General features: G+C 41.0%; 2 protein-coding genes and 1 pseudogene across 2 annotated transcripts; 2 read left to right on the top strand and 1 right to left on the bottom strand.

Annotated features, from left to right (window-relative positions):
* Positions 1-232: 232 nt before the first annotated feature.
* On the bottom strand, positions 233-1,535 carry LOC112880834. Its single transcript, XM_025945579.1, has 2 exons — positions 1,506-1,535; positions 233-487 (listed from the first exon to the last, which is right to left on the bottom strand). Exons 1-2 carry the CDS (start codon positions 1,533-1,535, stop codon positions 233-235), a joined length of 285 nt encoding a protein of 94 aa, XP_025801364.1.
* A 1,657-nt stretch (positions 1,536-3,192) lies between these two features.
* LOC112879723 lies at positions 3,193-5,119 on the top strand. Its single transcript, XM_025944098.1, has 5 exons — positions 3,193-3,606; positions 3,688-3,888; positions 3,919-3,936; positions 4,055-4,164; positions 4,918-5,119. Exons 1-5 carry the CDS (start codon positions 3,193-3,195, stop codon positions 5,117-5,119), a joined length of 945 nt encoding a protein of 314 aa, XP_025799883.1.
* A 3,338-nt stretch (positions 5,120-8,457) lies between these two features.
* Positions 8,458-14,053, top strand: LOC112880051 (annotated as a pseudogene).
* The last annotated feature ends 8 nt before the right edge of the window (positions 14,054-14,061 follow it).

Here is a 14,061-nt window from a genome sequence, read left to right as displayed (position 1 = left end):
AAACCGAGATATATCCCAGTATGTATGAAACTGGTCATCACCCATGGGGCATACACATAATAGACCGTCCACAAGACAGCTAAGCCCAAATGCGTGCAATGCAAAGACGTACCAATACATGGATCAGACCTAACAATGCTACTTATCATTATCGCATGCATCGGCATGGCGATGCTGCAAGCAATTGCATCTCTCGCTCGATGGAGCATAGAGATAGATCTTGGCCATCGATCTACTTGTTGGTCGTCGTCTTGGATTCTGCTGCCGGCACGTTGTCCAGGGCGTGCATGTAGTCGCGGCGCTGCGAGAGCCAGAACCTGCGGACGCCGTGCTGCGAGTAGCGCCGGCCCTCGTCGTGGTTGTCCAGCACCCCGGCCGCCCGGTTCTCCTTGGTCACCCGCACCTCCGGGTTGGTGGTGATGTTGCGCACCAGCTGCATCACGCAGATCCCCACCGCAACACCCGTCGTCGCGAACAGCGGGTACACCTGCATGCACACCAGCATTCATTCGGTATTGCATCCTCCGATCGATCCATATGCATGACGAGCATTTTTTTTGTTTTTTGTTAGAGTACACGACGATCTTTCTTTCTTTTTCTTATTAACAAAAAATCTGATGAAGATACGCATTGTTTAGTGGTGTTGATCGAGAAATGACCGTTAGTTGGAGATGCGTAAAAGATCAGCTGTCACCAATTCCATGAGAACAGTGGATTTATTTGCATGATGGTGGTTTTGTGAGAGAGCGCACAACAATATATATATATATATATAGTGTTGTATAATCACATACACCTCGTACATACCTTTCGTTACATTATATACGCTCTCCATCATAACATACACATTTAGGAGTAGCTACAAGCGCGTGCATGATAGATTTTTTCCTTTATTTATACATATATATAAATAAAATGCTAAAATGCAACAAGGTGCATTCTCTGTACAAAATGCACCCATCGAGAGACTACATCAATTGCAATTGGATGGAACTCAATCAACTGGGTGCGAACCAGTTGTAACTGGACGCAAACTAGTTGTAACTCAGACCGACCCGGTTGCAACTGGACGCGAACCGGTTGCAACTGAGACCGACCCGGTTGCAACTGGACGCGAACCGGTTGCAACTAGAACTATCACAATTGCAACTGACACGGTTGGTGCATTCTCTATACAAAATGCACAAGGATGCATTATAACAATTATATATACACACACAGAGACAGCAAGCAAAAATCATCATGAATTGAATGAATCTCCATTAATAATCACCCAAAAAAGAAACGAGGATGAAACTTAAAATCTTCCTGTTGGAAATGGTAGTTTCCAGCAGGATTATGATCGAGCAGAAACCACAGCGTTAATAAGGAAATAAACCGCGAAGAAATAACAAAGAAAAACTACCAAAATCACACAGAAATTTTGAAACTGCTTGTGCTTTAGTACATGATGACAGGCCAACACCAGGATCATCATCTGTAATCAATCAGCAATTCAATCATACCTCCGCCTTAATCCAGCGGGAAGACGACATGGCGTCCGCGTAGGTTTGTGCTTCCTCGATCCTGTTCTCGAGATCAACGAGATTGGGGCTGCAGGGGATGGATGAGAAACGGAGGAGGACGCCTGGGTGAGAAAACGCCTGGTCTTACTGGAAACCATGGAAACGGTTATCACCTGCATGGGCCCTTCTATTTAGGCAACGGCAGTTTCTGCAGGACCCGGTCTTTCCGCCGGCGTGACCTCCGCCCGCCTGCACAAGTGGCACCACACACAGGAGACAAAACAAAAAAGAAAAAGGAGAGAAACTCAGGAATACCACGCCATGAACAATCACCAATTCACCATCATGATAGCTTCCAACAAAGATTGTTCCTTAACTTGGTATCTTAATCTCGGGGTTTTACTAAATAAGATATTTGTTTCTTTTTCTAGCTGAATTGAAGGCACAAAATTGTTAGTACGTTAAGCCGTTAACATGCGGCGTTGAAGCTTATGGGCCAAAGACGGTTCTTAATTCATTCATAGTTGTTGGTGCGTTAAGCTGTTAACATGCGGCGTTGAAGCTAATGGGCCGAAAGTGGTTTTTAATTCATAATAGTTGGTGCGTTAAGCTGGTAATATATGGCGTTGAAGCTAATGGGCCGAGTTCCAAGCGAAAAAAGTTTGCTGAGCTAAAAGTTGTTCCTTATGAAACCATTGTAGTTCTTGGAGTTCTATAAGGAGTGTCGGAGTTTCGACTTCAATGGCCCTTCCATTCCGACAGTTTTTCCTTATCCTTATATGTATATAGTAATCAAAATTTGGATCATCTGGTATCAAACGAGCTTATCGCATGCTAGCTTCGCAAAATACAAATATCTTCCCACCGGCCACTATTCCAATTTCTCACCACATTTCATTAGGACAAATGGTCGTTGTGCACCATAGATCTTATATATGAACATAACACATCCGGTTTTGCGGAATTAGCAAGATATATAGTTATAGTTCAAAGAAATCTTCGACCCACTCTTAAAAATTGGGAGTTCCTCTATAGCAAATTATTGGAAGAAATACATTCAATTCTACATGAAGGCTTAGCTCAAATGATTACTACTATTAAATCTTATGTGTACCGTTCAAATCCTTTCCTGCAGGTCCAGTCTTGCCCAGATATCCTTCTTCTAGAGGAACATTAATTTTTACCAACTATGTCTTTGTGATTACATTAGCCATTCTCTCCTGCATTTTTCCTTATTTCTCCAAAGGACCTTTCAACAACCTTGGATTTGCATGCATTTCCTCTTACAACCTCCAGACGCCACAGAGGATATCCTTGTACCCTTTGTAAGTGCCCAATTTTTGAAAGGTGGTGCGTGCAAATTTTCATCAGTTATTTGGCAGGTGTGCTCAAAATGTGACGACCTTTAATGAGTCCAGCTTTTGCTTCGTATGCTTGTTTTGTCACCTCTGCCTATGCTCCAGTCATGCACTGTGGGGCCATCTCGAGTGTGGACAGAGATGGCAAACAACCCAATGTGAACATTTATGCATCTACTTAAACCATAAGAAGCCTATAGCCGAGACTCCATCTTCTTCTCCTCCGGCCTGACACCCCTTGGTCCCAAAACTTGAAATTCCTCCTTGCTCTCTTCCCTCACCGTCCTCCCATGGCGCCGGGGGAATTCAGTGCAACTAGTGTCATGCATATGATTGTGCGCCAGTTGTTCACCCGTTTGGTCTTCAACCTTCAGTTCGAGTCCTCCCTTTCCATGGAGATCATCTCCTTCTGGATGTGGCTTGAAGGGATTGGTCATGCTGACTTCCTTGCAAGCATAGACTCACTCGACAACTACCGTCTGCACTCAATCGCCTCGGGTGCAAAAATGTTTATTGAAGCTCTGCGTCTTAGGTCCATCCAGCAGTCAAATCATAGATCTGTGGAAGGGGGCTATTTCCGCAAAGAAGCTGTGAAAGGCATTGTTTTCTACCTCAACAATGTCTGCTACAGGGTCTTAGAAGACATTCTCGAAGTAGCGACATCAAAAGAAAACATCTACCGCCGTGCCAACCAAGCTCAGCAGCAATACGTGAAGGGCAAAGCTCCCATGACCATGACCACGGTAAGAGTCTGTAGATCTGTCAGTCTGAGATACACTGAAAAAAGTGTTTCACTTTGTTTCCCTTATCATTCCTGCATGCAGAAGGATCTCCTGTCCAAGATCAAGGCTTCTTTTATTAGTGCTCGTAGCCATCAAGAAGGCTCAAGTTCTAGAAGCATTGTGGTGCCGTCTCCAAAAACTCACATCCTCAAGGATATAGAAAATCCAATCGAACAGTGCCTCTCATCAACATACCCTTTGGCAAGCCTCTTCGAGGCTCTTAACATAAGGGAGGAGGAGGAGGTTGAGGAGGAGGAGGAGGAGGAGGAGGAGGAGGAGGAGCCAGCTGATGCAGTAAGAATGCTGCTAAGTTTTTTACTTTCCTGATCTACACATTATTTATCCAATTGTTTTGCTGATGAGTCCTAATACCTTTCTTCCAAATATTCTGTAACATGTTTTGCTACAGATCCAGATACAGCAACAGCCCAACGTACCACGTGATGAGAGAACCCTCTTCGTGACTTTCTCCAATGGCTACCCATTTACTGCAGATGAACTCTATGAGTTCTTCATTGGGTAAAGTCTATTCTTGCCATGTTAATATTACTTACAGATATGTACACAGTGAATTTTAAGGTTGCTGACTTTAAAATGTTATAGTCTGAGTGTCCGAGAATGAAACATTAATAACTTAGATATCAAACACTGCCGGATCGCTTACTAAAATTTGAAATGTATGACTGATTCAGTTAAGTACTATATTTGAAATGTATGACTAGTGTCCTATATTACATGACCCATAGGCAGGCCGCAGGGGCCGATGTATGCTGTAGCACAGGAGTAGTGTTAGCCCCTTCTTTCCAGAAATGTTTAACCAATAATAGTAGGTGTACTTGTTGACTATATATCAATGGATGGACTGCATAAATGTATGCTATAGAATCTTATAATGTGAACCCCAAATACCTCAAGTTATACAGTTTACTAGGGATTGTTTGGATCACTGACTGGACTATTAATCATATTCAGTGATTAGTTTCCGTACCTGATTACAAGATTTATACATTTAAATCATATCTGTTTTGAACAATGACACATAAGCACAAAGCTAAGATCTTTTGCATATATGTATGTGCTAAATGCATCCACTGTGCACACTTTATAATTGTATTGAACTTAAGATATATAACCTAACAGTTGATCGATCATTTCTTCGACCACGAGCCATCACACAAATCAGTAATAAAAATGAACTGTTTTTAGTGTTTTGAGTTACATGTATGTTCTTTCCTCAATATGATTATTGATTGTATTTCTTTGATTTAACAGGAACTTTGGAGATGTTGAAGTCATAAGTGTGCAGGAGCCGGTTGCACCTAAGCCACCACTTTATGCACACATCACGTTTTACACACAGGACACACTCTTCCGCGTCCTTGCTGGTCACCCGAGGGTCAAGTTCGTGATACGAGGGAAACATCTATGGGCTCGAAAGTTCGTTCCGAAGCGGAAGAAAGCTCACAACTTTTAAGCTAATCTCACATGCCTGGATGTTGGAGGTTTGGGGCCATATATATGTGATATGTCACATGCCTGCCGAAAACATTTGAATAAACCCTCCAGCGCTTCTTAGACTGTCATGGGTCTTGCTTAATTTCTCCTTATGAAACTTGGCCAGATGGTTCTAATTTAAGTTTATGTCATGAACCCAATGTTAATGTTGATGTGTTAAGACTTGTGACTTTCAGTTTATCTGCTGTTGTGTGATGTGAGATCAAAGTACTGTCTTCTGTAATGTTATCTGGGATTATGGTTAATAATAATGTTGTGTTATGTGAGAACACAGTACTATTGATCTGTTGGAGTTTTCCTTGAGTAAATTCTGAAAATGTCTCATTCTTCCTGTTTGTTGGTGTTTTCCTGAAGTAAATTCGGATCATGTTTTACTTAGAGTATTCTCCATTCTTTTCTAGGTGGGATGGGTTCACCTATGACATTTTAGCTGTTTGTGCTCCACTGTTCTGGGCCGGGGTTATTCAGTTTTCTCCCAGGACAGTTGGTTACTAATTGCTGGATTCATTTAACTTTAGATGACTTCACTGTTCTGAACTGATTAATGATCTTAATATCAATGCCAATATCTGATGAAAGTGATATATGGTATAGGGGTATACTGACAATTAAGGGTATACTTAATTAGCTGGTAACAATCATCTGAAGTTTTCTTTGCTGCACTATTTTTCTTGTATAACATGGACTAGTTAGAAGCATGCTGCTGTTGTACACGAGGCAGATCCAAAACCCTGTAGCTGCTGTTGTATAACATGGACTAGTTAGAAGCAAGCCAATACCCTGTAAGCACTCTTTGTCTCTCAACCTTTATTTAACCTTAGAGATGATTTAAGAGGCAGATCACATATAGAATGTGGGTCTTAGGTGTCTCTATGTGATCTCACAGTCGTTTCATTTAGGGATCTCATAATTCACAAATTATCTTTTATATAACCCCACATATATTTAAGAGATGATATCTAAGTGAAGAAACAACATATTCTTGCACCTAGGATCTTGCTGATGTATGTAAAGAGACGTCAACAAAGATGGCACTATTAATTGTACATGCCCTATTCACTGTCACAACTAACTTGCGCTAGTAGACGCTGATTCCAACACAAATTGCATCAATCTAAATTCATTATTGCCTCCCACCCGTTTTTGCATTCCATATATTCATTCATATTTTCAGTAAAGGATAGGGGATGAGGAACAATTGATTGGTGGATGGACATCCAAAGGGTGTCAAAGGAGAGTAATTTGTGAGTACCCTCCAACACAGAGACCAGACCAAACCAAAATTATTGGATGCCAAAACAATCTAAGCAAAACCAAATTAATCAACTTCATCGAAGGAGAAGAAAGCATGACAACATCAGCGAGCTCTCCCGTAGTTTTAACATAGAAGAAGGATAGCATGGTAGAAATTTTAGTAGAAATATTATTCAGGTTCACATGATATGAATTTTCTCTCGTATTATTTACCTATACATATGCCTTTTTTGTCCCTAGGAAGATCTATTAATTAAATTAGATGTGCCCTTAACGAATCATATTTTAGTGGATCTTATTTTCTCTTTGTATCATGGTTACAATTTTGTTATATTTTCTAAGGCCATACACAATCTTCATCAAAATCAGAGTGTGGAAGAGAGATGAGCCATCTGCGCCAAACCATCATGCTAGAGGCAAAGTAAATAGAATTTTCCGTACCGTGCAAATTTTTCTTGAATAAAGGATGGGGATGGGTCCACCCCCATAGAAGGAAGCTACCGTCGTTGTCGGTCGAGGCCATGGCATCAAGGATTGAGAGGCCATACTGTAAAGGATCAAAAGGCTACAGTTGTTGTCGTAGTAGATCTATCCTGCCACCATCCTCGTACCAACGCTACCATCGATCTTCTCCTCGAATAGATGCCATAGATTTCCTCATGATGAGAGATGTCAAACATCTTGGAAGAAGAAGATTTGGATTGGAAGAAGAAGATTTGGATTGATGGAGATTGGAAACGAAGGTTCTACACCAAGATTGAGATGGGGGCGAGGGGGGGGGGGCGCGGAGGGTTGAGGGGAGAAGGAGGGGCCGGGTTGTTATGAGGGGCAAAGGGGAGAGAGTACCACTCTCCTTTCTCTTGTTGCTAAGCTCTGGGTGGAGCCCGCATCCCGCATAAAGGAAAGTAGGTGGGGTTGGTGGAGGGTCGCAATCACGTGTAGGCCGGGAGAAATCACGTGAGGTGCTCACACTAGGATGATGGCGCCTAGGGTTGCAGTTGTCACCTCGGTCCAAGAAAGATATATCGATTGGAGAAAGAAGGATGTCTAAGATTGAAGGACTTGATTGCAAGCCTAGATAAGATTTGACATATCTTCAAGGACCGGGATGAAATGTCACAACGAAAATATCTAATATGCAACTTTTCTTTTCTGGATTGGATGGTCCCTATTTCTATTCTATAGATGACGTGGAATGTTATTTTCAAAGAAGACCATTGCTTATAGAAATATAATGTTATTTTCTACAAGATTTTTGTGTTTGTATAAGGTGGATATGTTGATGGGTCAAGATTATGCCATCAAGTATTGATGAAAGGGAGTAATGCTTGCATGCCTTGATTATGCCTTCCATATGTCTCTTTCTTTTCCCTATACTTCATTTTAATCCAAACCCAAGATATGAGAAAGTGCAAGATTGCTATCACCTCTTTCAGCTTGGTTTACCTCCAATTAATCCATGTTCAGACCATTCAAATTTTAGGCTGGCACTTTAAGTCCTCCTAGGAGGAACTAAAAGTAATTTAGAACATGTGCAATCAAGAATGCAAATTGGGAACATTGTTTGGAGCAACAATTCATTACTTCAGCTTTTTATTAATTCATTACAGAAGCAGGGTACACTCTCTGTGTCTGATGCAATTTCTGACGAAAGAAATATAGACTTCATCAGCATATCTTCTTCAAGGAATTCCTATTCAGTTTTGTGTCCCATGGTCATTTCCTCAAAATATACTGTGTACTTCTTTTTTTAACCAAAATAGTTTACCAACGAAAGTTCAGCTGTTGTGGTGTCTGAATATGGGCTGGACTACTCTTCAGCCCATCAAAACATTATAAAGAGAAAGTAACGAGAAGCCCGTTAAAAGGAGTGGCATGCAGAAGCCCATCCTTAATGCCTCACGGTGGTGTTCAGAACTTCAGATGCATCTCTAGTCAACACATCATTTACACAGATTACAATCCTGCTGCTCGCAATGTCTTGTAAAATGATTAAATTTAAGTTCTTCAAAAAATGATTAAATTTAGTGCATGGATTTAAATTCATATACGCACGGAGAATTGGGGAGTCAGCTATGTTTGTGGTTTGTTGGACTGAACTGAATTTTTGAATCAGAATGGTTCGACTTCAGAAATGTTTCGCTGTTTCGGTTCAGTAACTGCGCGTTGTTTGGGTAATTAATGCATCCCAAAATTCCCAATTCATTTTCTTCTTCTTGTTCTTCTTCATAGCGGAAGCAATTCGGATTAGTTTCATTTCCAGCAGCGCCTCGAGCTCGATCCAGGATCCCAAGCCCTCCACCGAGGCGGCGGCAGCGGCCGGAGTGCCGCGATGGCCTCGCCGCAGCGGCGGCGGCAGGCGGCGTTCCCACTGCCGCCGCCGCTGCTGCTGCTGCTGCTCTGCGACTGCGCCCGCGGCGGCGGGGACCTCCGGCGGGTTGTGGAGGTCCCGGGCGAACCGGGGTCGGTGGTGTGGGCGGTGCAGCTGTCGGACCTCCACCTCAGCGCCTTCCACCCGGAGCGCGCCGCCGACTTCCGCCGCCAAGTGGGTGACGCGCTCGCCATGGTGAACCCCGCGCTCGTCCTCATCACCGGCGATCTCACCGGTAGGCTTCCTGCCTTCTTCCTTCGCGTGGGGTTGGAATTTTTGTTTGGTTTATTCAAGGGGGTTCAGATCTGGTTCTAGTTCGATGTGGGAGGTTTTGCCTTTGGGGTTTAGGAACAAGATTGTGACAACTGTCAAGAGTATGATTGTGCATTTGAGTTGCTGCTAAAATCTGACAGAGGCACAATTTTGTGCAATGGGTAACACAATGCGGAAACAGCACCAACTAGCCCTCTATTGTATATTGCCACACATACCGTCAGCACTGCAAAATAACACCAACTAACCCTCTAATGCACACGATTGGAGCAGAGCAATTGCGCCCTTATACATTGAATTGCACATATGCGATCAGCAGCCCAAAGCTGTGCTGTGCTTTTCAGACACTGAGGTATGGAGATAAGCTGCAATGCAACTATCCACCACCCAGTGAGTGAGTCTTGAGAGAGGTTTTATGGTGAAGTCAAGTGAGTGGGTTGGGTGAAAAGTGAGTGTTCATCGTGCCATGGAGTATAGATAAGCTACAGCTTGTTCCTAGTTTGCAGTGCATAAGAAGCCATGTCATATTTGCTTAAAGGAATGGCTCAGCTACAGTATTATTGGCTCAACTGCAGCATTATTTGCACTAGTGGATTGTTTGTTGCTATTAAAAGTAACGGAGCTATGTGGCTCCAATGTGTAGGCATAACTGTAATTCTGCCTTTAAAAACATTGTAAGCTAATGTCTGAAAAAGTATTGAATAGCCATTGATTGTCATTTTTTGTGTCAGAATTGGGTTCCTACTAAACCTACGAATTTGCTTCAATCAACTGCTGCAAGCAAAGTTCAGAATTATTCTTGAACTAATGCACCATTTATGATAGGCAATGAATCAAACAAATTTTAGACCTTTTCATGCTCCAATGTTGAAATGATGTTATAACCTAGGATGCTTGTTTACAGCTTGATTTGACCAACAGTCCACCGTTTGCTCTGTCCATGGAGTGTATAAATTTATGTTTATTGTTAAAAAAGCTACGGCAAATTTTCAGGGGAACAATGGCACCCATCATTTCTGACTACAGTTGATGTCATTTGAAATTGTTCTATTTCGCTTTTTTACCTGATCATAGTGACATTTCAACTACTCTTCTTTTTTCTGGCATGATCAACATCAGTATTGTCACACGAAATATTTATTACACTTTTCCTCTTTCAAGATCAATTTCTGTAATATCGAGTATGCACCAATCTGTGCAGTCAATTTATTGAAAAGCTGTCTCAAATGTCATGCTTGCATATTTTTTGTCGATTTGTGTTATCTGATGGCAACTTTGCAGTGTGTGTGTGCTCATTTGGTCAATCGAAAAGGGAAATGAAAAGAATAATCTGTATCATGTAGGCTTAGAAAGTAGCAGAGGTTTTATTTTCTGTTCTTTCAGATTTACAGAGGCTTAATATTTTCTTTTATCTTCTATTCTTATGCTCAGATGCAAAAAGCAAGGATTTGTTGTCGTCAAGGCAAGAGAAGTCTGAATGGATTGAGTACGCAAGAGTTATTGATGATGTTGCTAATAGGAGTGGGCTGAACAAGGAAATATTTTATGATTTACGAGGTAATCATGATTCATATGGTGTTCCTGAGGTTGGTGGCATGTTTGATTTCTACAAAAAGCACAGCATTAATGCAAGATTAGGACGGACAGGTGCTGTCCAAAGTATAACGTTACAGGTTGGTTCCAGTCAGCACAAATCCAATTAATCTTTGCCAAGAAATGATGCATATTATGAATCCTGTTGCTAGTATGGTTTAGTATAAGTTCACTATGGGTTTGCTTTAAGTTTACATAATCTTTCCTGGTATAAATTTTTTGCAGAATAGTGGCAGGAAGCATTTATTTGTTGGATTTGACAGTGCAATGGGTGCTGGTCTCCGAAGCCCAACAAACATATTTGGGCAACCTACAGATCAGTTACTTTCTGATTTAGATGCAGCACTTTCACAGTGGGATAATCAATCTACAAGTTCCCCGATAACAAAGATCGCCTTTGGACATTTCCCTATATCCTTTTCTGCATCGACAACTTCAGGAAGAAATATTAGAGATGTTTTTCTGAAGCATTCACTCTCCGCTTACTTGTGTGGGCATCTTCATACAAATTTTGGAAGAAACCTGAAGCGCCATCATACTTCTGAGCAGCATCAATTTTCTTCAAAACAGTATTTTCAATTTGATGTCCACGAAGGTATGTCAACAGCTGTCAGTAATGGTAATTGTTCTGCAGGGACAGAGTCTGTAGCAGAATTCTGGGAGTGGGAGATGGGTGATTGGAGAAGTGCCAGGAGCATGAGGATTATAGCAATTGATTCTGGCCATGTCTCATATGCTGATGTGGATTTCAGATTTGGTTCTAGAGATGTGATCATAGTACCCACCTTTCCAATGGATTCACGGTTTATGCAGAGATCTTCAGATCCTCTTGATTTTATTTGCCAAGAGAAAAGTACCACACATCTAGGGACTGTGAGAGCCCTTGTCTTTTCAAGATGCAAGATTGAATTTGTAACTGTAAAAGTGTATGAATCACATTATGGAAGTTTTCATTTGGTACTAGAGCAAGAAATGGAAAGAACTAGTGAAAAGGGAGCTAGAGGAGCTATGTATACGTTCCCATGGAACTGGAGAGATTTTTTAGATGATTCACCTGATCGGTACTGGCTCCAGATAGAAGCAGTGGACATGAGTGGGGAGGTTTACCTTAGTGAACTGAGGCCATTTTCAGTTAATGGTCTAAGTGCAAAAGTTAGTTGGACATGGAAGGAATTTAGAGTAATGGGTTGCCAATGGAATCAACTGTACTACCCAATTATGTGGACTACCCTTACATTTCTTTTTTCATTGGTTCTAATTCCTTGCACTTCACTCACATTCTTTGAGAATCAATTAATGTTTAAATTCCTTAGACCAAAGATGACCAGAAGAAGTTCAGGAGGATTTTCGCCTGTTAATTTTGAGTTTTTTGCAGCTGAGCTTTCGAAGATGTATATCATTTGGTCAGGAATGTTGTTGTATTTGCTATATTTGGTCTTCTTCCCATGGTTTAGTGGCTATGCTGTTATGGAGAATGACAATAAGATGTATTTGCATTACAAAGGCTGGAACACTAAGTATCTTGCCAACACTAGTAAAGGCCATATATTGGTTTGCCTGACGTGATGGTTATTGTTCTTCCTCATCTTCTGTTTGTGGTTTTGCCAGCCTTTCTTGTTATAGCAGCTATAGCAGCAGAAAGAGCTTTGTGTCTAGGTCATGATATCTCCCAGATGGCAAAGAAGGATGATGATCACCATAAAAAGACATGGCACACGAATTATGTTGGCGTGCTTCATTGGTTTAGAAAGATTCTAATACTTCTATGCCTACCAATTGTCTGGAAACATTGGAAGGTTTGCTTTCCTTTCAACTTCAACTCATATACATGCAATTTTAAGTTATATGTCGCCTATTGATCTCCCTTAGAACAACATAGTTCTTCTGTTCCCAAATTCATGAACTCTCTTATGCCGAATATAAAATTTCAAGGTGTGGTATTTTCTTTCCTTAAATTATGTGTGTGTTTAGAAAGAGTGATTTACAAACCTGACCTTTCAGAATCATTTTGAACTTGTGTATACCTTTTGTGTTGCCAGTATAATGCCCTAGTGGCTTAGTCGTGAGGCGTAAGATGACATTAGAAGTCCCTCTTGGATTTTTCTTCCTTAAGTGACTTAAGTAATTTTTGTTATGAATAAAGTTTAGTAGCTATGGAGTTTAGCTTCACATTGTCTTTTGCTTCATGCAAGGTTTAGGGTGAATAGGGCCTATCAATGTTCCCTCATTTTGTTTTCTCTGGTATGGTGAAGTTAAGGACTGCCTTTTTCAAAGGCTGTATTTTATACTAATAGCTATTCTGCACATAAAAAGATTTTCCATGCACCCCAATTGCTGTCACTGTCTCTTTTTTAATTGTCTTTTTTCTGCTCTCTGAAGGTAAGTACAGTATGGAGTTATTATGATAATCTATCCTTTCATGAGATTGTGACCTTGGGCAGCTGTGAATTTAAATGTCCCGTTGAGGACATTTCTGATCGAAGAGGATGGCTTCTCATTAGAATTGCATAGAGTAAACTAAATGTCGAATCAAATAGTAGCAGGTGGTAGGCACTTGTTGAGCGGGGAATAATTTAGTGGGAATTATTCAATTCCTAATAAGGTTTTTGTTTTCTCTCTGATTGATTGTGTTATTTTATTATGTCGTGATCTCATGAACCAAACTTGTAAAATGCAAGCAAATCTGTGAGCTTCCACACTAACAAGCACTTATCTGCAGCATTGCAGAGGTATAGTCAGGGCATATGAGGTTAATCCATTCATGGATGCGCCCGTCTACTGCTTTGGTGTTCCAGTACTTCTGTGGTTGGCCATATTCAGGAGTTCATCTGTACGAGTTTATCAAAATTGAGTTATTTGTACCACGGAAGACAGCAAAGCATTTATAGGACCATTTTCTCGCAGTTATACAGTGGAAGGTGAAATTCTATAGTTTAGAAGGACAGTTCTAAAAAATGTAGAACAGGTCCCTTGACCTTAGCTGCCTCGTTCTTTAAAGAAAAAAGAACTACATTCAGTCAGTGACAGCATTGACTCAGCTGTGAAGGTATGAATGGTAAATACATGAGATAACCCTGATTGTATTCTTTTTCTTTTGGAAAGGACCATTTTGTACAATTTTAAACGGCGTACATCATCCCAAAGTGCAATTCATTTTAGCTGTCCTCACCTCTTCCTAATACTGAGTTCTACACTACTGAGTTACTTCTCCATCATTCTATCCTCATTTTTCGTTGTTCTTAATTGTACTAGTAAATGGGCTCCTTTACTTGCATTTTCATATTAATGACTCATATGCTCTAAATGATTACCCAAGAGTCAATGATTGAATAGTAAGCATGGTTATTTCACACACATAACACCTTCCTGTTCTTTTTCCTCACATATTGGAGAAGGTCCCACCATGGCAC

The sequence above is a fragment of the Panicum hallii genome, chromosome 2, assembly GCF_002211085.1.
Source record: "Panicum hallii strain FIL2 chromosome 2, PHallii_v3.1, whole genome shotgun sequence".
Lineage (NCBI taxonomy): Eukaryota > Viridiplantae > Streptophyta > Magnoliopsida > Poales > Poaceae > Panicum > Panicum hallii.
The sequence above is the reverse complement of the archived record's forward strand: the minus strand, read 5'-3'. Positions and strand labels throughout refer to the sequence as shown.

Bases quoted from the DNA above. Each gene is read 5' to 3' on its own strand.
- LOC112879723 (XM_025944098.1), top strand. From the start codon at position 3,193: ATGATTGTGCGCCAGTTGTTCACCCGTTTGGTCTTCAACCTTCAGTTC. The intron at 3,607-3,687 runs GTAAGAGTCTGT...TCCTGCATGCAG, and splicing joins CTCCCATGACCATGACCACG to AAGGATCTCCTGTCCAAGAT. The intron at 4,165-4,917 runs GTAAAGTCTATT...TTGATTTAACAG, and splicing joins CTCTATGAGTTCTTCATTGG to GAACTTTGGAGATGTTGAAG.
- LOC112880834 (XM_025945579.1), bottom strand. From the start codon at position 1,535: ATGTCGTCTTCCCGCTGGATTAAGGCGGAG. The intron at 488-1,505 runs GTATGATTGAAT...GTGTGCATGCAG, and splicing joins CCCGCTGGATTAAGGCGGAG to GTGTACCCGCTGTTCGCGAC.